The 21,547-nt window shown below is 43.0% G+C and overlaps 3 protein-coding genes and 3 non-coding genes across 6 annotated transcripts in view; 5 read left to right on the plus strand and 1 right to left on the minus strand.

Annotated features, from left to right (window-relative positions):
• Positions 1 to 8,221, plus strand: part of CLMP (CXADR like membrane protein) — a 72,533-nt gene extending 64,312 nt beyond the window's left edge. Inside the window, exons 6-7 of the mRNA XM_050921964.1 lie at positions 2,811 to 2,952; positions 4,486 to 8,221. Coding sequence (XP_050777921.1) covers positions 2,811 to 2,952; positions 4,486 to 4,780 — 437 coding nt within the window. The 3' untranslated portion in view covers positions 4,781 to 8,221. The remainder of the gene's footprint in view (positions 1 to 2,810; positions 2,953 to 4,485) is intronic.
• GRAMD1B (GRAM domain containing 1B) overlaps positions 1 to 14,694 on the minus strand; it is a 378,746-nt gene extending 364,052 nt beyond the window's left edge. Inside the window, exon 1 of the mRNA XM_050921941.1 lies at positions 14,152 to 14,694. The gene's annotated coding sequence lies outside the window, so the exon portion shown is untranslated. The remainder of the gene's footprint in view (positions 1 to 14,151) is intronic.
• A 1,057-nt stretch (positions 14,695 to 15,751) lies between these two features.
• HSPA8 (heat shock protein family A (Hsp70) member 8) lies at positions 15,752 to 21,324 on the plus strand. The gene is made up of 8 exons (XM_050921954.1): positions 15,752 to 15,998; positions 16,779 to 16,984; positions 17,119 to 17,271; positions 17,384 to 17,939; positions 18,389 to 18,591; positions 19,075 to 19,273; positions 19,710 to 19,942; positions 20,889 to 21,324. The coding sequence occupies exons 1-8, from the start codon at positions 15,794 to 15,796 to the stop codon at positions 21,072 to 21,074; spliced, it is 1,941 nt and encodes a 646-aa protein (XP_050777911.1). The 5' UTR covers positions 15,752 to 15,793; the 3' UTR covers positions 21,075 to 21,324.
• On the plus strand, positions 18,231 to 18,321 carry LOC127033890 (small nucleolar RNA SNORD14). Its single transcript, XR_007769245.1, has one exon. It is a non-coding gene; the product is annotated as a small nucleolar RNA SNORD14 (small nucleolar RNA).
• Positions 18,844 to 18,941, plus strand: LOC127033892 (small nucleolar RNA SNORD14). Its single transcript, XR_007769246.1, has one exon. It is a non-coding gene; the product is annotated as a small nucleolar RNA SNORD14 (small nucleolar RNA).
• LOC127033889 (small nucleolar RNA SNORD14) lies at positions 20,210 to 20,306 on the plus strand. The gene has a single exon (XR_007769244.1). It is a non-coding gene; the product is annotated as a small nucleolar RNA SNORD14 (small nucleolar RNA).
• Positions 21,325 to 21,547: the final 223 nt, after the last annotated feature.

A 21,547-nucleotide genomic window follows, 5' to 3' on the forward strand; every position in this document is an offset into this window, starting at 1 on the left:
AGAAGTACATGTACTTACAGATTTACTGGCCGTATAATAGAGGACTATTAACTATACCATCCCAATCCAGAATTAAGCATCTGTCCAAATTAAGAGAGGAAGCTCTCTAAACACAGCCTGAAAAGACCTTCTGTGAAACAGAATAACATGCTGATTAAAAATGACATTTGCCGCATTTCATTTCTAATCCATGTTTGACAATTTCTGCATAAAGATCAGAGATTAGGATGTCAGAACTGGTTAACCACCTCAGCTGGAGTTGTGTGTGCACCTGGAACAGGGATGGGATACCAGGCTATGGCTAGCACACTGCATTGTGTGTCCCAGGATCTATGTTTAGAAATCAATCAATTCATAGAACACATTTTTCCTGGGTTTTCAAAAGTCGGTGGGTCCAATTCACAGGTGAGATCAGCAGCGAGGTTGGAGCTGGAACACCACTGGAATATACAAAAGTGGCCTGGTCTGAGCGTTTCCTGTGTTTTGCAATTTATCCCCATCCCAGTCTGAAATTGCCTGAATCTGATGATGCAAAGATCATCTTTTTCCCTGCACATTTGAAAATACAGGCGAGTCTCATCTTATGCGATTTAACATGCACAAATTCAGCTTTGTGCGATCGGCAAAAACAAAACAAAAAAAAGAGAAAAATAACAATTGAAATACTGTACCTGTAGTGCGGGCGATTCCGCCCGCCATTACACTCAATGTAATTTTGACTCTACGCGATTGTCACTTTACGTGCTGACAGCGGAACGTAACCCCAGTGTAAGATAAGGCTCGCCTGTAGTGTGTGTGTGTGTGGGGGGGAGCGCCGTGGGAAAAAGAGGCGATTTGTAAGGTGATGATTGTTCAAAGGAGAGAAGGGTTTGAGTTTTCAAGCTGTTTGGCTTACTGGTTATCATAAATTGTAATACTGCACCTAGGGTGTTTTTTAAGACAAATCAAGGATGCCCGGGGCATAGGGATAGGTGACATTTTTAGCATTTCTATAAATATAAGGGCTTTTTTATACAAGAAATTTTCAATGGCTTAATTTAAGGTGTGATTTTTTTAAACAAATCTAGTTATATCAGTAAAAACCCCTGTGTGGACACACTGCAGTTTAAGAGTGGTGTATTTCGGTGTAGCTTAAACCTATATCTAATCAGTTTAAAATAATCCAAATTTAAACCTGGTTTAACTGAAAAAAGTGTGTCCACACAGCCTTTTGCGTCAATTTAATTAAACTGGTTTAAAATCTCACTTTAAGGCTATGTCTACACTATGAAAGTAGGTTGAATTTACAGAAGTATTTTTTTAGCAATCGTTTTTATACAGTCGATTGTGTGTCCCCCCCCCCACACAAAATGCTCTAAGTGCATTAAGTCAACGGACTGCGTCCCCAATACCAAGGCTAGCATCGACTTCCAGAGCGTTGCATGTGGGTAGCTGTGGGTAGCTATCCCACAGTTCCTGCAGTCTCCGCCACCCATTGGAATTCTGGGTTGAGAACCCAATGCCTGATGGGGCAAAAACAGTGTCGCGGGTGATTTGGGGTACATGTTGTCATCTGCCTCCTCCATAAAAGCAACGGCAATTGTTTGGCGCCTTTTTTCCTGGCTTACCTGTGCAGATGCCATACCACAGCATCACCTCACTGTCTCTGTATATCTCCTGGGTGCTGGCAGACATGGGACTGCACTGCTACACAGCAGCAGCTCACTGCCTTTTGGCAGCAGATAGTGCATTACAACTGGTAGCCATCATCGTCATACTCCTGGGTGCTCTTTTAGCTGACCTCAGTAAGGTCAGTCAGGAGTGCCTGGGCAGACATGGGAGTGACTCAGCTAGGTCACTCCCATCTTCTGCCAAGCAGCCAGGAGATGATGATGGCTAGCAGTCAAACTGCACCATCTATTGCCAGCCTAAAGATGTAAAAGATGGAGTGGATCAAAACAAGAAATAGACCCGATTTGTTTTGTATTCATTTGTTTCCTCCCTGGCCAGTGCATCTGAGTTGAGAGCGCGGTCCAGAGTGGTCACAATGGAGCACTCTGGGATAGCTCCTGGAGGCCAATACCGTCAAATTGCATCCACACTACCCCAAGTTCGACCCTGCAAGGCCAATTTCAGCGCTAATCCCCTCATCGGAGGTGGAGTAAAGAAATCGATTTAAAGAGCCCTTTAAGTCGTGTGGACGGGTTCAGGCTTAAATCAAGGCAAAGCTACTAAATTCGACCTAAAATCATAGTGTAGACCAGACCTAAGTTAAACCAGCAAACTCTGTGTGTAGGCAAGAGTAAAGGAACAGGTTTAAGCTCAACTAAAAATAAGAATGACCACACAGGGGTTTGCACTGACTCAACTGAATTGGTTTAAAAACCACTGTAAATTAACTTGGTGCAACTCCTGCATGCAGGCAAGGCCTAAATAATTGGATTAATTAAATAAATTCTGTCCTGACTCACATACCATAATGCTTACACATTGATTATTTGATGTAATTAGATATTAGGAAAAACTTTCTAACTAGGATAGTTAAGTACTGGAACAGGCTTTCGAGGAGGTTGTGCAAGTCCCATCACTGGAGGATTTTAAGAACAGGTTGGACAATCACCTGCCAGAGATGGTCTAGGTTTACTTGGTCCTGCCTCAGCATAAGGGGGCTGGACTAGATGACCTCTCGAGACCCTTTCCAGCCCTACATTTCTATTTCTGTGATTCTGTGAAACCCGAGTGAAGTAAGAGAATAGGATGTGGGGTGGATTCTGGCTTTGTGACTCTGTGGAGAATCTATTAACACGCACATTTGCTTTCTGGGATAACAGATGCGCGAAGTGTTGGCATGGTTGCCGGAGCAGTGTGTGGGGTGGTGGCGGGAATTTCCCTGGTCTTCCTGAGCGTGTGGCTGACAATAAGGAGGAAAGAAAAGAAGAGGTATGAAGAAGAGGAGGCCCCAAATGAAATCAGGTAACTCTCCTCTGCCTACACCCTCTTTAGGCTCACACATACCCAGCATGATCTAACTTAACAGACAGTTTCATTGTCTGTTAAGTAACAAGCTAAAATCTCTATGAACCTTCTGTTAAGCAGCTTGACTTTACACCTACCAGCATGTAAATAGTCATTAAGAAGCTTCTAGACCACTTTGTGGAGATCTTGCAAGTGAAAATAAAATACAGAGATATAAAAGGCTGTGTTCCAAGGGCAGATCTAAGATAAAGTACAACCCACTCACTCTCTGACTCATTCGCTCACACACAGTTTCCACCCCTCCCTAAACCTTTATTTATCCCTTTCCTAAACTGAATTCAGATGAAACTTCCTGTAAATTCTTATCTGTTCGAACGGTTTGTTTTCAACTCCAGTTCCTGTCTGTAGGACTGGGATGTTCTTGCAGTCTCTCTGGCTGTGATTAACAGCCTTCCTTGCTTCTGGCTTTAGCACCGAGTGAAAGAATTCTCCCAGCATGAAAGTGGAGACTGAAGTTCTACCCAGTGCTGATGTAAAACCACTGCTGATACAGGTTTGATATACTCATTCTGAGTGTAGGCCAGCAGAGGTTAGGACCTACTAGAACTTGCCCAAAGTTCTCAGTAGAGAAATTCCTGGAAAAGGAAATCTCCGGAAATGCATTTCAGCAAGCTGTGCCCTTGGAGAACACCTTACTTGCATTGACCCTCAATTCTATTCATTAAGGAGTGCTTGCCCTCACTTGACATCCATTTAACAGTAGGCAGGGGTCTTTACAATCCATTCAGCAGTGGAGCTCTCTGCCCTTTGAGAGGTCAGGACAGCTATTAAAATGTCTGTATGATGGAAGTAAGCTGCTTACTTTGCTAAGCCCCAGCCTAAAGACTGATTCCTGGCCTTTTTTCTCTGCATCAGCCCCTCGCTTGCCATTTCCCTTCCACCTTTTGTTTCAGTTCCAGCTTCTAGCTCTTGCTAAATCATCTTTTTACCCATCTCTCTTCACTCTGCTTCATCTTCTTCCTTTTTTACATGCCTGACTGTGCACCCCTTACACCAGTAGCATCTACTAGCACTGCATGACTGGCCCCACTGGGTCCTGCTCACATCAGTAAGTCCTTATTCATGTTGAGTGGGGATTGCAGAATCAGGCCATCGGTATCTGAACTCTTTGCACATAACCTCTGCACTAAGTCCAGAGATCTCAAAGCCCTTTACAGATAAAATTAAGTGATAAAACCTTGTGAGGTATGAGTTGTTAAATGCATTTTACAAATAGGTCAGCTGATAAACAGAGAGTTTACGGTACCTGCCACGGTGTCATACAAGAAGTCAGATGTCAAATGGAATTGAATTCAGGAGTCCCTGCACCCTGCTCAAACCACTAGGCTATTTATCTCTTTTACAAATGATACAGACTCTTAAGAAGTCTCTCCTGATCTTAGTGACAACTCAATCTGGTATAATCTGTGGGCATGACTAGTCCTGTTCTCATGGTATTTTAATTCTGCCATCTCTCATGTTTGGTTGCAGAGAAGATGCAGAGGCTCCAAAAGCCCATCTAGTCAAACCCGGCTCCTCTTCCTCTGGCTCCAGAAGCTCACGTTCAGGCTCCTCCTCAACTAGATCAACAGCCAACAGTGCCTCTCGCAGCCAACGGACTTTGTCCACGGAAGCCACCCCTCATATAACTCCTCCGCAGTACAGCCGGGTGGAGACAGAGGGAAGGGAAATTGATCCAAAGAAAGTTAACCATGCCACCCTGGTGAAAATGGGAGCCACTCCAGTCATGCTGCCTGCTCAGAGCCGGGCTTTCCAGACCGTTTGACTGCTCACCTGCAGTTCTGAGACTCCAGCCATCCAGAACTACTGTACACGCCACCAGCCATATAAGAAGAATTAGATTAGCTTATCTTCCTGGGTAGTTTTTTTTTTTAACCACTTCTGATTATTCACTCCACAAGAAGCCCTCAACTTCATCTCTTTCTGCATATTCCTACACTGCGGTTCAGACACTGATTTTTTTTTTTAAAGAGTTCTGAAGTTGGAGAAAAAAGGGGGCTTTATTTTGTAGTTAATATTAAAAAAGGGAATGTTGGGTACTCTGAAAATATAGCTGAAAATCTGGACAGCTGAGCACTGTGAAAATTAAGTGTCATGTTCTGGGGCCTGGAAACAAATCTCAGGATTTTTTAAAAAGGGATCATCAGAGGCACAAGATGTAAAATATTCCACTGGGGTTTTGAAAAAATCTTTCATACAGGTTTTTGAGGAATTGATAAATGAGCCATTCTCTTGTCCTCCGAGGCAGTATCTTAGGTGCAGATAGTCCTCTGATCACCTTCAAAGGGAATTGTCAGCTGCTTCATATTTTTGCATTACGCCTTTTAGCAAAATAACTGTAGGAGGCAAAAACTGAAACCAAATGGTAAATGATAACTCAAATCAGTATTGAGAAGCAGCAATAATGTAACAGACAGAAGTAACCTTTGTGCTGAAGAAAGGACTTTCATTGTTAGGGGATGCAGGTACAGTAATTGCAAGAGGAAATTGAAGACTGAGTGAATATCGACATGGTCCCACTGTAAAGGAATCTGATCCTGCTCTTATTAACACCAGTATAAATCAGCAAAAGGTACTACAAAAAGGTAAAATCAGTCTATATGAGATGATAATCAGGCCCTGAATCCCAAATAAAGGAAGTCCCTTGTGAGGTGAGGGCTAGTGATTGAATAGCATAAGAAGCCCTGGAGGATGAACTTGGAGTGTGTCCTTCTTGGTATCAGAGATGATGATGCAGAAGTCTGGGATGAGCAGTATTTCAGAAGCCTTGTGAACTGTCCCACAGCTGAATGAATAATGTGGTGGAATTGTCTTGCATACTTCCAAGTAAGGTCTGAGGTGCATTGGTGGAACATGCTGTGAGGCCACACAGGGAATAGACAAGCAATTTAAAACTAATTTGAAATCAAATACTTTTGTTATGCAATACTTAATTCACCTGTGGAACTCAATTTTCTTACCTCAATTACTGAGGTAAGAAAATAGCATGACTCCAAAAAGTATTAGACATTTACAAGAAACATACAAATTATATTAGATAGGATAAATATTTATAGGGGATATAAACTCTCATTCTTCAACTTGCAAACTTTAGGGATAAACTTCCCCTGCGGGCAGATTATTCCATAATTGCCCAGCATGATATTTATTGCATCTTCTTCGGAAGCACTTGGTACTGGCCACTGTCAGGCACAGGACACTGGACCAGATGGACCATTGGTCTGATCCAGCAAATCCTATGTTCCTGTATTCCTAAAATCAGGATTTAATAATTATGGTAACTGAGTTTTACTCTTACCAATGGGAGAGGGTTTTCTCCATCCCATGGAAGAAGTCCATTGGAAACATATTGGTACTGTACAGAGAACTGAGCAAGTATGAATCTGTAATTCTTTAATTTGAGGGATTAAAGTTAACCTCCTTTTCTGACAGAGGCAAAGTATTTTAGACTCATTGATGGAGACTTCAGAAAATAATGGCTTGTGATGTCCTCCAGAGGTACCAAAACCAGATCAAACACAAACCTCTGAATGTTTCTTCTATCAAGAAATAGAGTTTCATAGCCATTTGGGGGAATCCAGGAGGAATTTTAGATGGCCTGTATTCTTGAGAACTTCACTTTCTAATAACAGCAACCAACCGCCTAATCTTCACATGCAAAAATATTCACTTTCCTCCCTTACCCAAACTACAATATTACCACTCTCAGAGGTTCAACATATCAGCATTGTTGTGCAAGGGGAATAGTCTGATCTTGAAAGCTCATTGCAAAAGCCTCAAATTATATCATCTTTTGGTTAGATCTTCTGCTTTCATGCTGCAGTGCATGGTGTTGGCCATGATATTGTTTTACTTATGATCTTTTCAATAGTAGCCAAAATGCAAAGATGTTTCTCATTGACCTACCCCTTCATAACAGGTGGTTGAAATTAGGGGTTTGTCTACAGGTGAGGTTGCACCCATTTAACTAAGCACATGCTTTAAAATCAATGCAGTTAAACCAGTGCAAAAGACATAAATCAACATTACACCTAGTTTGTATTGATTTAGCTGAAGTTGATTAGGAGCAGGTAGAAGCTAAACTGAAATAAGCCAGTCTTAAACCAAAATGAGTGTTTATCCAGGGGTTTGCACCAGTTTAACTAATGGCTTGTGTACACTTAAATTCTTCCATCGACCTAGTGTAGTCTACATGGAGATTTAGGTCGGCTTAATTACGCAGCACAGGGGTAAGGATTTTCCACACCCCTGAGCGACATAGTTATGCTGATCTAATTGTCTCATGTAGACCAGGCCGAAGTTGGTAAAAAAAAAATGATTTAAGTTAAACCAGTATGTAATGGGATAAGCAGGACTTTTTAAGTAGTGCATAGCTTTTGTTTTGGCCCTCTGCAGAGATGAATCTCACCAGTTGTTGTTTAAATGATGACAGAAGGCTAAAATTTTACCCAGCATACCCTAAGTAAATTCTAAGTCATTGCTGGGAACATGTATTTCATAAAAGTAATTATTGTACTAACTTCCTAATTACAGACATCTATAACTGAGCACCCAGAGGCTTATTACCAGGGCATGTAGGTTAAGGATTCGAAAAGTTGAGTTGGCTGAGCTGATCTAGATACAAGATACTGTATATTCTTTTTGAGCCTTTACTTGATACTCTAGATTCCCAGCCAAACTTGCCATTCTTTTATTGAAACTAGGAAAGTACAAGCCATGAAACTGCTGTTCAGACCAGATACCAATGATCTTACAGGTTTAAATGAAGTCAGCACTGAACTTCATTGCTAAATATGAAACCAAAAAGAAAAAAGCTAACTAAACAAAGGGAATGTGAGGAAGAGATTATTTCAAAGAATGATAAACATTTCATTTTCAAAGGGACATTTTCTGAGTTCATCATGGTACAATCAGGAGTTTTTGAAGGGAAACAATTCAGTTAACCCGTAAGCCAAACTTTTTGTAAAATATTGTATTTAAAGCATTTACTGTTATGATGTATACCAATTATTGCTATAATGTGATTGCTTACATTCTTATGTAGTTTTATTTTGTTTCTCAGTGGCTAAACTGAGTTTACTTCTCTCTTCTAGTACCTGCTATAATTGGTGTATTGGTCCTGTGTCTGAGCAACACAGAGGAAAACAAATATTTATTATAGATTCCTTTGAATCAGCAATTTAATAAAACAGTTTGGGGTTTTTTGGTTTTGTTTTGTTTTTTAATAAAGATGCTGCACTGAAAAAGTCTGCGGCTGAATTAAACTAATAAATATGCTCTAGTTTCTGAGCTTTATTATACTATACACAATCAAGCAAGACACCAAGCAAAAGCCCTGCATTGGTAAAAGAGTGTCTTGAAACTCATAATTATTCTGTACTTACAGTGTTTGATACTTTAGAAATTCTGAGAAAATCACAGTTCCTGCCCCTGACCTTACAGTCTGAATTAAACACAGTACATAAATAGGGAATGAAATCCTGGCCCCATTGAAATCAATATGAATTTTGCCATTGATTTCAATGGAGGTAGGATTTCACTGATGATATTTAGGTTGAGGGTGTAAATTTCAAACTAATAAGGTAGGGTAGATATTGTGAGTAGGGACAGAGGACAAATACTGCTCACAATAAAGACAATCTCAGAAATTCACCCTTACACCTGAACATCACATTTCAGTGATATCTGCTAAACTGTATGCAGGATGACAATAAAACCCTCAAAAACTAAATGATTTCCATTGCAAAGATTCTGGCTTTTCCTGCTTGCTTGGATGTTTTATGCAAAGATATGCAGTTGGCATACTCTTAACCACAGTGAACAGGGTGTGGCATTTTTCACAGCTCTAAGTGACATAGCTAGGATAATCTAACTTTTAGGTGTGGACCAAGCCTTAGATCCTACCAAACTGCAAATGATAAAATTAAATGCAACAAGGACAATCCATTGCCATCAGTGAAGCTTCACAAAACTCTAGACATTAACAAAATAATTATATTTGGCCAAATCATGAGGTCCTTATTCAAGGCAAAATTCTGCACCATGTGCTGGAGGGGTTGCAATGTGGTTGAAGGCCTTAGCAGGAATGCCAGGCTCCTAGAATATGTACCCAGAGAGGGTGAAGTATGCTCTCTACTCCACACTCAACAAGCTCTGTGGAGGTGAAGGACTCTGTCTCACTTTGCCTCTCCTCACCTTTTCAGACAGCTGAGTGAGGGGAGGGTGTCGGAGCTAGTATGGAGCAGAAAAAATGCTATTAAACAGAATTCTGACCCTGCCCTTGTGCACAGGGATGGAAAGCAGTTTGAACCCTCTCTCACTGCATATCCATGCAGGGACTGAAGAGAATCTAGACCTCTAGTTCCTACTCAGGCAGACTCCCATTGATTTTAGTATGGGGATTTTTACTTCATTTAAAGAATCTAAACAATTCACAGTAACACTGAGCTTGCCTGACTCTAATTGGTTTATGATATTATGACATTTTGGGATGCAATCCAGATCAGTGAGGGGCTGCATCTTCCTTGCCTGGCAACGTGGGGTGCCTGTTATACAGACAAAATTACAGAGGATCTTTTCAGGGGGCAAGACAAAGATGCCACATTTATTATGATAACAATTTGATTTATGACCAATAACTAATATCTTAATCCTTATACACACACATTATACCTAATACCTACACACACACACACACACACACACACACACCAGATGTTCTGCAGCTGCTGCATAGATACCAGTCCTGGATATAGCTTGAGTTCGTGGCTTGATTTTGCAGCTTGGGTTCATAGCTTGTGGTGGCCAACTGGCCAGGAAAGCTGGGCACAAGGACAAGCTGGCTCTCTGTTGGGCCTGCACCGATGCCCTTCCATGTTGGCAGCAGAATGTTACCCTCCAAAGTCTTCCATCTCACCCATCCTTTATGTAGGCTTTAGTTTGAATCCAGAGTCTATAGGTCTTGCCATGTCATGCTGCCTCTGGGTTTGGTGACTGATCACCCGTCAATTGCAGGCGTGACTTTCAGCCTGGGACCTGGCTTTGATCTTCCTTCTATTGTACCTTTTCTTTTTAGGGTGGACTCTTGTCTGCATCTTCAGCCGGTGGTGTTTGAACTCTATTTCATCAGGACAGGCTGGGGCTGGAGGTTGATTCCATCATCCATACATACTCAGTCACACATCTAAACTAAATTAATAAGATTACAGCAGGGTCTGCAAAAAGGAAGGTTGGAGGAAGCTTTTACAAAATGGAGTGAGCGTTTTAAAATGGGGTTTGAATTACAATATGGCAAACAGTGAACAGACGTTACAATATAGACAAGTGTAATAAATGGTGAACAGAAGTTACAATACTGAAACAGTGCAAGTCTTATTGGATTGTCAGTGAAACTTACAAAGGCAACTGACTGAACAGCTATGGCTCTTAACAAACATCTTTACTGTCAATTAGCCAGTTCTTGGGGTAACCGGTTTGATGAATGAATGTTGTTTCATTCATAAAGCTTTACTTATGAAGTTACATTAATAAAGTGAACAATTAAAAACAATTTCATTCATCAGTTCTACATGCCTCACAATGCTCTGCTGCTGTAGGTTCCACTTGTGCCACTCACAAACAGCCTGCCAGCATGCAGATCACACCGTGTCTGTGTATAGCCACAACCCTAGTCCAGCATCACTTCTGACCCAGAAGCCTGCCAGCAAACAGCAGCCACACTCTGGCTTCCAGCGGCCTTGGTTACTATTTGCAACAAACTCCCAGTATTGAATTTCTCCCCAATAATGTATACGCTGTCTGTCCGTCTCCTGGACAGTTCAGGACATTTTAGGTCCATTGCCTGCGCTAAAGGGATCAGTATCCAACAGTATGCTACTTTAAATAGAGTTACCACAGCGCCCAGCTTAACCACAACACTGGATTAGTTTTGATTAAAGAATACAGCAAGTTTATTTAACTACCAAGAGATAGGTTTTAAGTGAGTGCACGTACAAGCATTAAAGTCAGAAATGGAGAAATAAAGATAAAATGCTTCCTACTACTAAATCGTAACAAACTACATTTGGTTCAAGGTGAACTCCCTCTCCATATGACCAAATTCTTAGGCCAGAATCTGCTCCCAAAGCCTTAAGTCAGATTCTTTTGTCGTCTTAGGTGAATGAGAGAGAGCTGGATAAAGAGAGATACCTTGAGGCGTTTTTGTCCCCCACTTTTATAGTCCAGTCCCCTTTGAAATGCATTGTATTGAGGGTTACCCATTTAGCTCCGCTGTGAGGACGGAGATAAGGAATCTCGTGCCGAAAGAGGTTTCATGCTGTTTGCTAGGATGCAGATCTGTTTGTTCCTGTCTCCTTTGTCTTTAAGAACTTGATTACCCACACTTGTCTGGTAAACATATTTCAGATCTAATTTCAGCTTATGTTTATAACTTTGCACATATATAATGTTGCTATACATATTTCATCATGTTATTGACCAGCGAGTTATTAGTTTTCAAATGATACCTCACAAGGCATATTTTGTACAACAATTATTACAGTGGTGTGTAGGGTGTGACTATAGGGGTGCATTCGGTCATAGGTATCTGACAATCTTTTAGCCTCAGGTAGTATGACTGTTTAGGGTTTGTGATGGGTCATATGCTTGTTTTGTATCAAAGGTTCCTAAAGAAGCATATTATAGGCGAACAAATACAATTTTCCACAAATGTCCTTCCTAGCTGCTATTTTAAACGCACCCTCTTTGCTGGGACACTTCTTCTGCAACAACTCATTTTGATAGCATGAACTATGAGTGGTATGTGACCGTGGATTACTATATATATTTCCACTCAGATAAATAATATGGAGATTGTTGCATTGTTATCCCTTGGTTTATTTCAGTACATTAGCACTGATTATGGGCAAGAGAAGCTTACAAAGGATTAAAAAGTGGGATTGAAAAGATACCATTGAGGCCAGATTTTCCTCAATGGAGAAAACTCTGCATCACCCTAAAGAAACCCCTTCTGACAAATATAGGGCCAGTTTTCCTCTGACAGGTGAATTGATCTGATGCAGGGAATTAGGGCATGGGGGGAAATTGGAGGATCTTCACCTGCTCCCTCACCAAAGGATAAAAAGGAAGGCTGCAGGTTGACCCTCACTGCTAGAAAAATGAAGTAAACAGCTAAGTACATTTTTCAAAAGGCATTAGCCTATGTATTATAAATAAGAACAGCATTTGCAGTTGCTAGGATAAAAATTGCAAGTACTGTCAATTGTTTCAGGACATAAAATGATCACCAGCAGGTTTAGGAAACAATTACCATTATCCTCAGCGGTACTGTATTGCACTATGTTGTGGAGGCTTTTATGCCTTCCTCTGAATCATGTAGCACTGGCCACTGTTGGTGATAGAATACCTGATAGGCTCACTGACCTATTTTGCTATGGAAAATCCTATAGTATATTAGATAGTGAAGTATATTATGTAGGGGAACAGGATTACATCTTTCACCAAAGCATCCAGAATTGGCCACTGTCTGAGGCAGAATATCAGACAAAATAGACCTCAGAAAGTTCTGGTGTGGCACACTCTAATGTTCTATAATAGAAGATTTAATAAGTAGACCTATTTGTTTTGCCCCCTCTGAAGCATTCAGCACTGGACACTATTGGAGATAGCCTAGCAGACAAAATGGACTATTAATCTATTCCAACACATGGTAGCAATAATAATGATAGTTAGATTATTTACAGTGCTTTTCATTAGATTGCAGAGTGCTTTACAAAAGAGGTCAATATCATTTCCCCCATTTTACAGATTGGGAAACTGAGGTAAGAGATGCTGTGACTTGCCCGAGGTCACCTTGCAGGCCTGTTGCAAAGCTAGACAGAGAAACCAGGTCTCCTGAGCCCCAGTCTGGTGCTCTAACCACTGGACAACACTGCCTCCCGTATGCTCTGGTATTACACAGTGAGATGCAAATAGTGCATGCTCTCCATTAAAATATCATACATTAGCCATTGTTGGAAATCAACCCATGCTACTTAGATAACTGAATTATCCCTTTACGGAGAAGCCTACGGTATGATATTACACAGTGGGATACACAGGAATTAAATAGCTGTGTCCTGGCCACTGGAGAAGACAGGATACTAGGTTAGATGAGTCAATGGCTGATCTGCCGTGTCAATACTTCTATTCTGATATGGTGTGTGAAATATGTGATGGAGAGGTGGAGTGGGTCACACTTTTCTGTGAAGCAGTGTTACTCAATCTCTTCACATTAGCAATCCCTTATTCAACGTGAAATTGTTTTGTGACTATTCCCTATTTACTATTTAAAAGTAAAATAAACAAAACAAAAACAAACCAATGGTAATATATCTAATCTGAGCCTATACTTGTTTTCAAAGGTTGACAGGAAACACTTGACCTTGAAGAGTATTGAATGAGCAGGCAGTGGGAAAGGGTTTTTTTGCCTTTAATAATACATAGCTTATATACTAGTTTTTGTCAGCAGAGCTCAATACGCTTTACCAAGGAGCAACATTACCCCTATTTTAGGGATGGGGAAACTGCAGCACTGAGCAGTGATGTGACTTGACCAACACCCAAACAAGCACCTAGAGCTCCCCAATTCCAGCCCAGTGCCTTATTCACTAGGCCACATTACCCCACCCCATACGTGGTACTGCTTTGGATTGTAATGGGGGATGCTTAAAACTCAGGCCAACCTAGCTACATCACTCAGAGAAGCGAGACCTTTAGCCCCTCTCTCCCCCAAGACATGGCTATGCCAACCTATGCCCTGGTGTAGACAGGACTCTGTGACAGAAGAATTGTTCGCAGCTGCCTGCCTCTGGTGGGGTCAAAGGGCGCTGGAACCATTTGTAGTGTGTGTGTGTGTGTGTGTGTGTGTGCGCGCGCGCGCGCGACCCTGATTGCGCCCCCTTCGGACTCCCTCCTCTCCCCCCCTCCCCCAGCTAAACCGCCATTTTGTTTCCTTTCCCCGCTCTCCCTTCGCGCCCGCGACTACCGCATATGCAACGAGCTCCGTTAGTTCCGCGATCGGATTGGTCTGTTCCCTCCCCACGTCCACTTTCGAAATATGCAAATACAGCCACTCTGTGATACGATTGGTTAAATTACCGGCTTTCCTTCCGACTTCTCCCCACCGCCCGGCGTCAAGTTCTCTTTATGCAAATAAAGCGGCAGCCTGGAGCTCTGATTGGATCCCGCCCTTCCTCAGCTCCACCCCATCCGGCGACTGGCCCCTTCCCCAGCCGGGCCCCGGCATGAAGGTTCGAGAACGCCGGCCGGCAAACCCGCCTCCTTCCTGTGTGCGTCACTGAGGGGGCGTGCTCCGCTCGCCGCGATTGGCTCCTGAGGGGGATAGGCGCGGCAGGATTGGCCGGCTGGCGGGAAAGGGGCGCGTCAGTTCTGGAAGGTTCTGATAGGGGTATATAAAGGGTGTGTGGAGCCGGCAGTCGGTCTCATTCAGCACCGCCACACCACGGGTACAGGTTTTCTCGGAGCCAGCTAGCTCTGAACAGGTACGAGGGGAGCCTTCAGTCGCGGTTAGCCAGGAATGCGGGGCGGGCTCGCCGCCTTTGGAGCGGGGGCGGCGTGATCCGTAGCCCGGCCGGGCTCGCGGGGAGGGGGATTGCGGCCTCGTTTCCACCCGGTTCGTTGTTTTCAGGTGGTGGAGGAATTGGGGCCCGGAGCTCCTCAGCCAGCTGGCGCGCTCGCGGCCCAGCCCCCCCACAGGTGTTCGCGTGTTTGCTCTGGCAGCAGCTGCCGGCTCCCGGGGAGCGGACTGGGCTGCGCCGCTCGGCTCCTTGCGGTGGGGGGGGGGGGGTGGGAAGGCTGCCTGCGGCTTCCGGCTGGCGTAAGCCTTTGCCTGTCCCACGTGCCCAGCGCCGCGTTCAGCCGGCTTGTGGAGGAGGGGGGGAAGAGAACTGTCCATGTGATGCCGCTCAGCGGCTGGTTCCGCAGGGGCTGGCGAGAGCGCAGGCGCTAGAGTTCGCTGCCTGCCCGCCACGTGGTGCGGCGGGGCATGCTGGGACATGTAGTCCGAGGGGCTGGCCCGCACGTGGGCGGCGTGAAGCGATGCATGTTGGGGTCTTTCAGGCCCCCGCTCCCATCCTCTCCCGCCCGCTCTCATTCCTCGCTGCGTTTCCTCGTGGCTCAAGGCTGCTGCGATGCACTATGGACACCACGTGCGCCTCCTTAACCCACGTGGCCCGAATGAGCCTGTCCTACCCCGCATGCGGGGACATTTGCACTGTAGAACGGGATTAAGTTGCAGCCACGTTTTCTCATCCCGTCAGCTTTTGTTGGCCAAATAGCTCAAATTGCAATAAGTAATACAGCATTCTGTACCCCAGGCATGGACTGTAGCTTTGTCCACCCTACTAAAAGACCACGTGACCTTAAGGGGTAGCTGGAAATGTAGACTTCATGAGTCACTTAGCTACTAATTTGTAAGGGATTTTTCTCTCTTCCCATAAATTACTTTTTGTTAGCTTCAATCTGAGTCCACATGGTATCCTGTGTCTTTGTTCTCATAGCTAGTCTGTGAGACTCAACTCCACATTAATGTTTGTGGTTAAACAAATAGAAACATTAGCCACTAAACTCATGAAGTTTAAATCTTGCTGTTGCTTTTAGTTTTTACAAGGAAAACATGGGTTCTGATTTTTGTTTTATACTTGATTTAAAAGTTTTTGTTAAACATGGGCTAACACAAATCTTTGCATGTGTAGTAAACAGCTTCTCATTTACAGGCAAAATGTCTAAGGGACCAGCAGTTGGAATTGATCTTGGCACCACATATTCCTGTGTTGGTGTCTTCCAACATGGCAAGGTGGAAATCATTGCCAATGATCAGGGTAACAGAACCACACCAAGTTACGTTGCTTTCACTGACACAGAGAGGTTGATCGGTGATGCTGCAAAGAACCAAGTTGCAATGAATCCTACTAACACTGTCTTTGGTAAGTAGACATAACCCTTTAAAACTGGGATGAGAACATTAAACTGAATAAAGTCGATGTATTGTTTGGCTAGCATAAACTAGTGCTTTAGCTTTTTAGGTGGTACAGCCTTATGCCAAATTGGGCTCTCTAATTTGGATGTAGATGGAAGGAGCTAGAGTCCTCACATCTCTATTGTTTGCATGTTGGCATCAGTTTAAGCAGCAATGCCTGGTTGCTTTCAATGAATATTTCTGGAACTGAAGGAACAAATGCCTTTTTTACAGCACATCCTGTGCTGTAGGTTGGTGCTCAAATTGGCATGAGGCATAAGTTATTTAGACTTCAGTTCCATTCATAGTTCTAAATGATCCTAGATAATTATACTAAGCTTATTGTGTTCATGTTTCATTGAGTTCAAGTGTTCCATTTTAACTAGTATACAGGTAAAGGCTCTAAATTAGTGGTTTTTCAACCTGTAGTCTGCAGACTGTCCAACGTATCCCAGGATGGTCTGCACATCCCAGGGTTGAGAACTACTACTCTAAATCATGCAACCTTCATTTACCCCTAAAGCAGACTTTTTTCCCTAGTCCTGATACTAGATTGCAGCCATGGAATGAGCAGATTTAAGCCAATCTCCATAATTCCACTGACCAAAAAGCTAGCTATTTGGGGAGGGGGGTTGCCTCATTTGGATTTAACATTTCGGTTATGTCCTGTATCTAATCTCAGCATGTTTTTGTAGAATGATGAATTACAAAGTGAATTAGAATTATTGACAATAGAAACTGTTTTCAGATGCAAAGCGGCTGATTGGTCGTAGATTTGATGATGCTGTTGTCCAGTCTGACATGAAACATTGGCCTTTCACTGTGGTGAATGATGCTGGCAGGCCAAAAGTCCAGGTTGAGTACAAAGGAGAGACCAAAAGCTTCTACCCAGAGGAAATATCTTCCATGGTGTTGACCAAGATGAAGGAGATTGCAGAAGCATACCTTGGGAAGGTGAGACTTGAGTAAAGGGAGTAGTTCAGCTCCCCTAGAATTTAAGGGGTTAATGGTATCAAACCTTGCTTGATCTTCATTTCATATACCATGTAGATGGTTTCAGCTGATGGGCTTTTTTCTCCTGCCCACAGACTGTTACTAATGCTGTGGTCACAGTACCAGCCTATTTCAATGACTCCCAGCGCCAGGCCACAAAAGATGCTGGAACCATTGCAGGTCTCAATGTGCTCCGGATAATCAATGAACCAACAGCTGCTGCTATTGCTTATGGTTTGGACAAGAAGGTGAGTAAGCTGTAATACAGCACAGCTAAACAGCATACTAGATTGTTCCTAGTCACCTCAGTACTGGTGAGATGTGACACATCGATAACAAAACACTCTCTATTCTTTCCAGGTTGGAGCTGAAAGGAATGTCCTTATCTTTGACCTTGGTGGTGGCACTTTTGATGTTTCAATCCTCACTATTGAGGATGGCATCTTTGAAGTAAAGTCAACTGCAGGTGATACCCACTTGGGTGGGGAGGACTTTGATAACCGTATGGTCAACCATTTCATTGCTGAATTCAAGCGTAAGCACAAGAAGGATATTACTGAGAACAAGAGAGCAGTTCGCCGTCTCCGCACAGCTTGTGAACGTGCAAAGCGTACCCTCTCCTCTAGCACTCAGGCCAGTATTGAGATTGACTCTCTCTATGAGGGCATTGATTTTTACACCTCAATTACCAGAGCTCGTTTTGAAGAGTTAAATGCTGATCTGTTCCGTGGCACCCTGGATCCTGTAGAGAAGGCCCTGCGGGATGCCAAACTAGACAAATCACAGATCCATGATATTGTGCTGGTTGGTGGGTCCACCCGAATCCCCAAGATTCAGAAACTGCTGCAGGATTTCTTCAATGGCAAAGAGTTGAACAAGAGCATCAATCCTGATGAAGCTGTGGCTTATGGTGCAGGTAACTTAATTCCCCCCAGAATTTTTTTGGCTTGTAATGCTGGGTTTTGGATATATATATATATATATATATATATATATATATATATATATATATATATATATATAAAAAATATGTGTGTGTCTGCAGAAGACTAACACAACATTCAAGCTATGGCTAGTAAGTCTCCCAAGCTTACGCTTAAATGTTGGTGATCTGTGGATCACAAGAGCATCAATGACAAATCACATAGAAACAGCATTCACTAAGTGTGTTTCTTAAATCCTATGGGATAACATCTTTGCAGTTGACTCGCGTTGATGAATTTGTTTCCAAAGCCGTTCGTAGTTTCCACCAGAAGTTTACTGATGATGGCTAAAACCTTCCTTGGATGTCTGAGCGAGTTAAGATGCCTGTTGTCCAGTGACAGTGTTTTTGTTGCAGTGTCTTGACTCCACTTCTCTCTTCAGCTGTTCAGGCTGCCATCTTGTCTGGGGACAAGTCTGAGAATGTACAAGACCTTCTGCTGTTGGATGTCACTCCTCTATCCCTTGGTATTGAAACAGCTGGAGGTGTCATGACAGTCCTGATAAAGCGAAATACTACAATCCCCACCAAGCAGACTCAGACATTCACCACTTACTCTGACAACCAGCCTGGTGTACTTATTCAGGTATGTATCTGGACTGGAGTAATCCATCTTCAGATAGTTAAGGGGCTGCTACTCATTGCATTCACTGCCTCTCCTGCAGCAAAACCAGTGTAACTTCATCAGTTTAAACTTCCAACTCTTGTAAGTTAGTACTGTACTTACAGTGGAAGTTGATCTGCTGATGAGTTAGTGTGTAGACTATCAAGACATGGTGGGTTTGAAGAATTTCTTCCCTGTTTTGAGAGTTGCTTTCTGTGAAGGAGTAACTTATGGCCGCAATGATGAAAATGATTCCAATGCCATTCGTAGTTTCCTCCAGAGGTTGAAAGACCCATGCTGGCTCAAAGTACCTTCCTTGGATGTCTGAGCGACCATAACACACTTGACTTCCTGATCCTTAGGAAAATAAAGTTGAAAATACTAGCTGTAATGTAACACGGATAAAACCTCATATAGCAAAATGCTAATGCTTTTGTTGGCCCTTGTTTTCCTCCCCAACACCAGGTCTACGAAGGGGAGAGAGCCATGACAAAAGACAACAACTTGCTGGGCAAGTTTGAGCTGACTGGCATCCCTCCAGCTCCAAGGGGTGTACCTCAGATCGAAGTAACATTTGATATTGATGCCAATGGCATCCTTAATGTGTCTGCTGTGGACAAGAGCACTGGCAAGGAGAACAAGATCACAATTACCAATGACAAAGGTAGGCAGTGCATAGCCCTTTCGTGGGGTGTAAGATGGCTGCAGTAGTTGCAGGACTGCATGATGTCCCCTGAAGTGGGTGGGGGTGCATATACCAGTGATTGAATGAAATTGCAATCTTACTGCTCTAGTGGTACTAAACCATCAATTCCAGCTCCTTTCCCATAATTACCACCATGCTGGGATGTGCCCCAAGCTAAAGCAGCTGCCCAGTCACCAATTTGTCCTGATAAGAAATGTTAAAACAATGTTGCATATTACACTGAATTCTGATGCAATATTGGACTATACTTTTTGATTTGTTCTGCATACTGTACACTCCAAAAAAGAACCATGGATTGATAGTTTGAACCCTAAAAGTACTTGAGTGGAAAAGTTCTTTCAGTAATGTGGCTTACACACCAAGTGTAGTCCAACTAACTGCTTGTATCTTCCAGGTCGCTTAAGCAAAGAAGACATTGAACGCATGGTCCAGGAAGCAGAGAAATACAAAGCAGAAGATGAGAAACAGCGTGATAAGGTGTCTTCCAAGAATTCTCTAGAATCTTATGCTTTCAATATGAAGGCCACCGTTGAAGATGAGAAGCTCCAGGGCAAAATCAGTGATGAGGACAAACAGAAAATCCTGGACAAATGTAATGAAATTATCAACTGGCTGGACAAGAATCAGGTATGTTTAAAATTACAGCTCCATGAGAGGAATTTCATCAAAAAATTGGAAGTAAGCTCCAGTGAAGCTTCCTGACTCATTTTAACCTGAAAATGCACACACTTCATCAGTGTGCAGCAACAAACTGGCAAGTCACCTGCCACTAATTAGTGTTTTTTTGTGTTGGAATGGCCTACAGAACAGTGCCAAAATCCAAGGTAGGTTCCTAATTTTTACAGGGAGACTGTAGCTGTTGGCCTAGGTTGGGTGGCAGGAGGTCACTAATGGTCGCAATGATGAAAATGATTCCAATGCCATTCGTAGTTTCCCCCAGAAGTCGAAAGACAAATGTTGGCTTAAGTACCTTCCTTGGATGTCTGAGCGACCAAAAGTCTTTCTAAAAGACTGCCTTAATGTGTTTCTCTTGGTGCTACAAGATAGTGTCAGATCAGACTAGTTGACAAATCAGCTAAAAGAAATGGTTTTGTGAATGGGTAAAGGGATTGCTCAGTGTTTTGGGCACTGGCTGCTAAACCCAGGGTTGAGTTGAATATTTCCCTTCCTGAGTGCACTTCTTGCACTGGTAAACAACCAGCAATTCCTTGCCAAAACTGTTCTGACCATGTCTCTGGCCGCTCTGTAGGATATTAACACATTACATGTGTCTCAAGCTCTTTGGTGGTTTGTTAACCTATAGGTTTCCTTAATTTTTTTGTTTACACCTAGTTCTAGACTCCAAATCTTTGTAGTCAGTCAAATGACTTCCTTAACATACTTCTCTCCCCTACCAATCCTTGTCACCCAGGAAAGCAGAGATGGGCTGTAATAGTGCAAACCTACCCCTGCACAGGCCTTGCTTTAAGTACAGTGTCTTAAGGGGGCATCTTACCCCAACCCAAGGTAAATTCTTGAGCTAACTCTCTAGGGCCACAGTTGCAGCAAGTGTACAAATTGCTCTCTGTTCCAGACTGCTGAGAAAGAAGAGTTTGAACATCAACAGAAGGAGCTGGAGAAGGTTTGCAACCCCATCATCACCAAGCTGTACCAGAGTGCAGGAGGGATGCCTGGTGGCATGCCTGGTGGATTCCCTGGTGGTGGAGCTGCCCCATCTGGGGGGGCCTCATCTGGACCAACCATTGAGGAAGTGGATTAAATGTACTGGAAGCAGCATTCCACACCTGGATATTGCTTAGAATTGAGGGACTCAAGGCTGGGTGCAGTGGCAGTCTAAAAAAATTCCATATTTGAGCTGCTGTATAAATTGTTTCTGGGCATTTTAGGCATTCTAAATACTTGAACATGTGCACAGGAGCCAGAAGGTGAACACCATTGCACTTTATCAGTACTGTAAACAAGTGCAAATGCAATTCATGTCCTAAAGAATAAAACTTATTTAATTGGCATCATAAGGCTCTTGTTCTTGATTATCCCTCTTGATTAAAGAGAAGCACTTGTAGTTTATCATAAGGAATTGACTAACTGTAAAGCAATTTACATGAGAAGGGCTTTGCTTCTTCAAGTCTAGTTCTCAGACATAAGCTGCCAATTCCTTCAATGCTTGACCTTGGCAAAAACCAATTAGACTGGTAAAGTTATTACAAATGATCAGTATTCTGGCCTCAAACA

Source organism: Gopherus flavomarginatus, chromosome 13 (assembly GCF_025201925.1).
Source record: "Gopherus flavomarginatus isolate rGopFla2 chromosome 13, rGopFla2.mat.asm, whole genome shotgun sequence".
NCBI lineage: Eukaryota > Metazoa > Chordata > Testudines > Testudinidae > Gopherus > Gopherus flavomarginatus.

What these genes read in the sequence shown, in the direction of transcription:
- HSPA8 (XM_050921954.1), top strand. Translation starts at nt 15,794, where the DNA reads ATGTCTAAGGGACCAGCAGTTGGAATTGATCTTGGCACCACATATTCC. An exon ending in AGCTGTGGCTTATGGTGCAG is followed by an intron (nt 17,940 to 18,388) that starts GTAACTTAATTC and finishes TTCTCTCTTCAG; the next exon opens with CTGTTCAGGCTGCCATCTTG. An exon ending in AGCCTGGTGTACTTATTCAG is followed by an intron (nt 18,592 to 19,074) that starts GTATGTATCTGG and finishes CCCCAACACCAG; the next exon opens with GTCTACGAAGGGGAGAGAGC.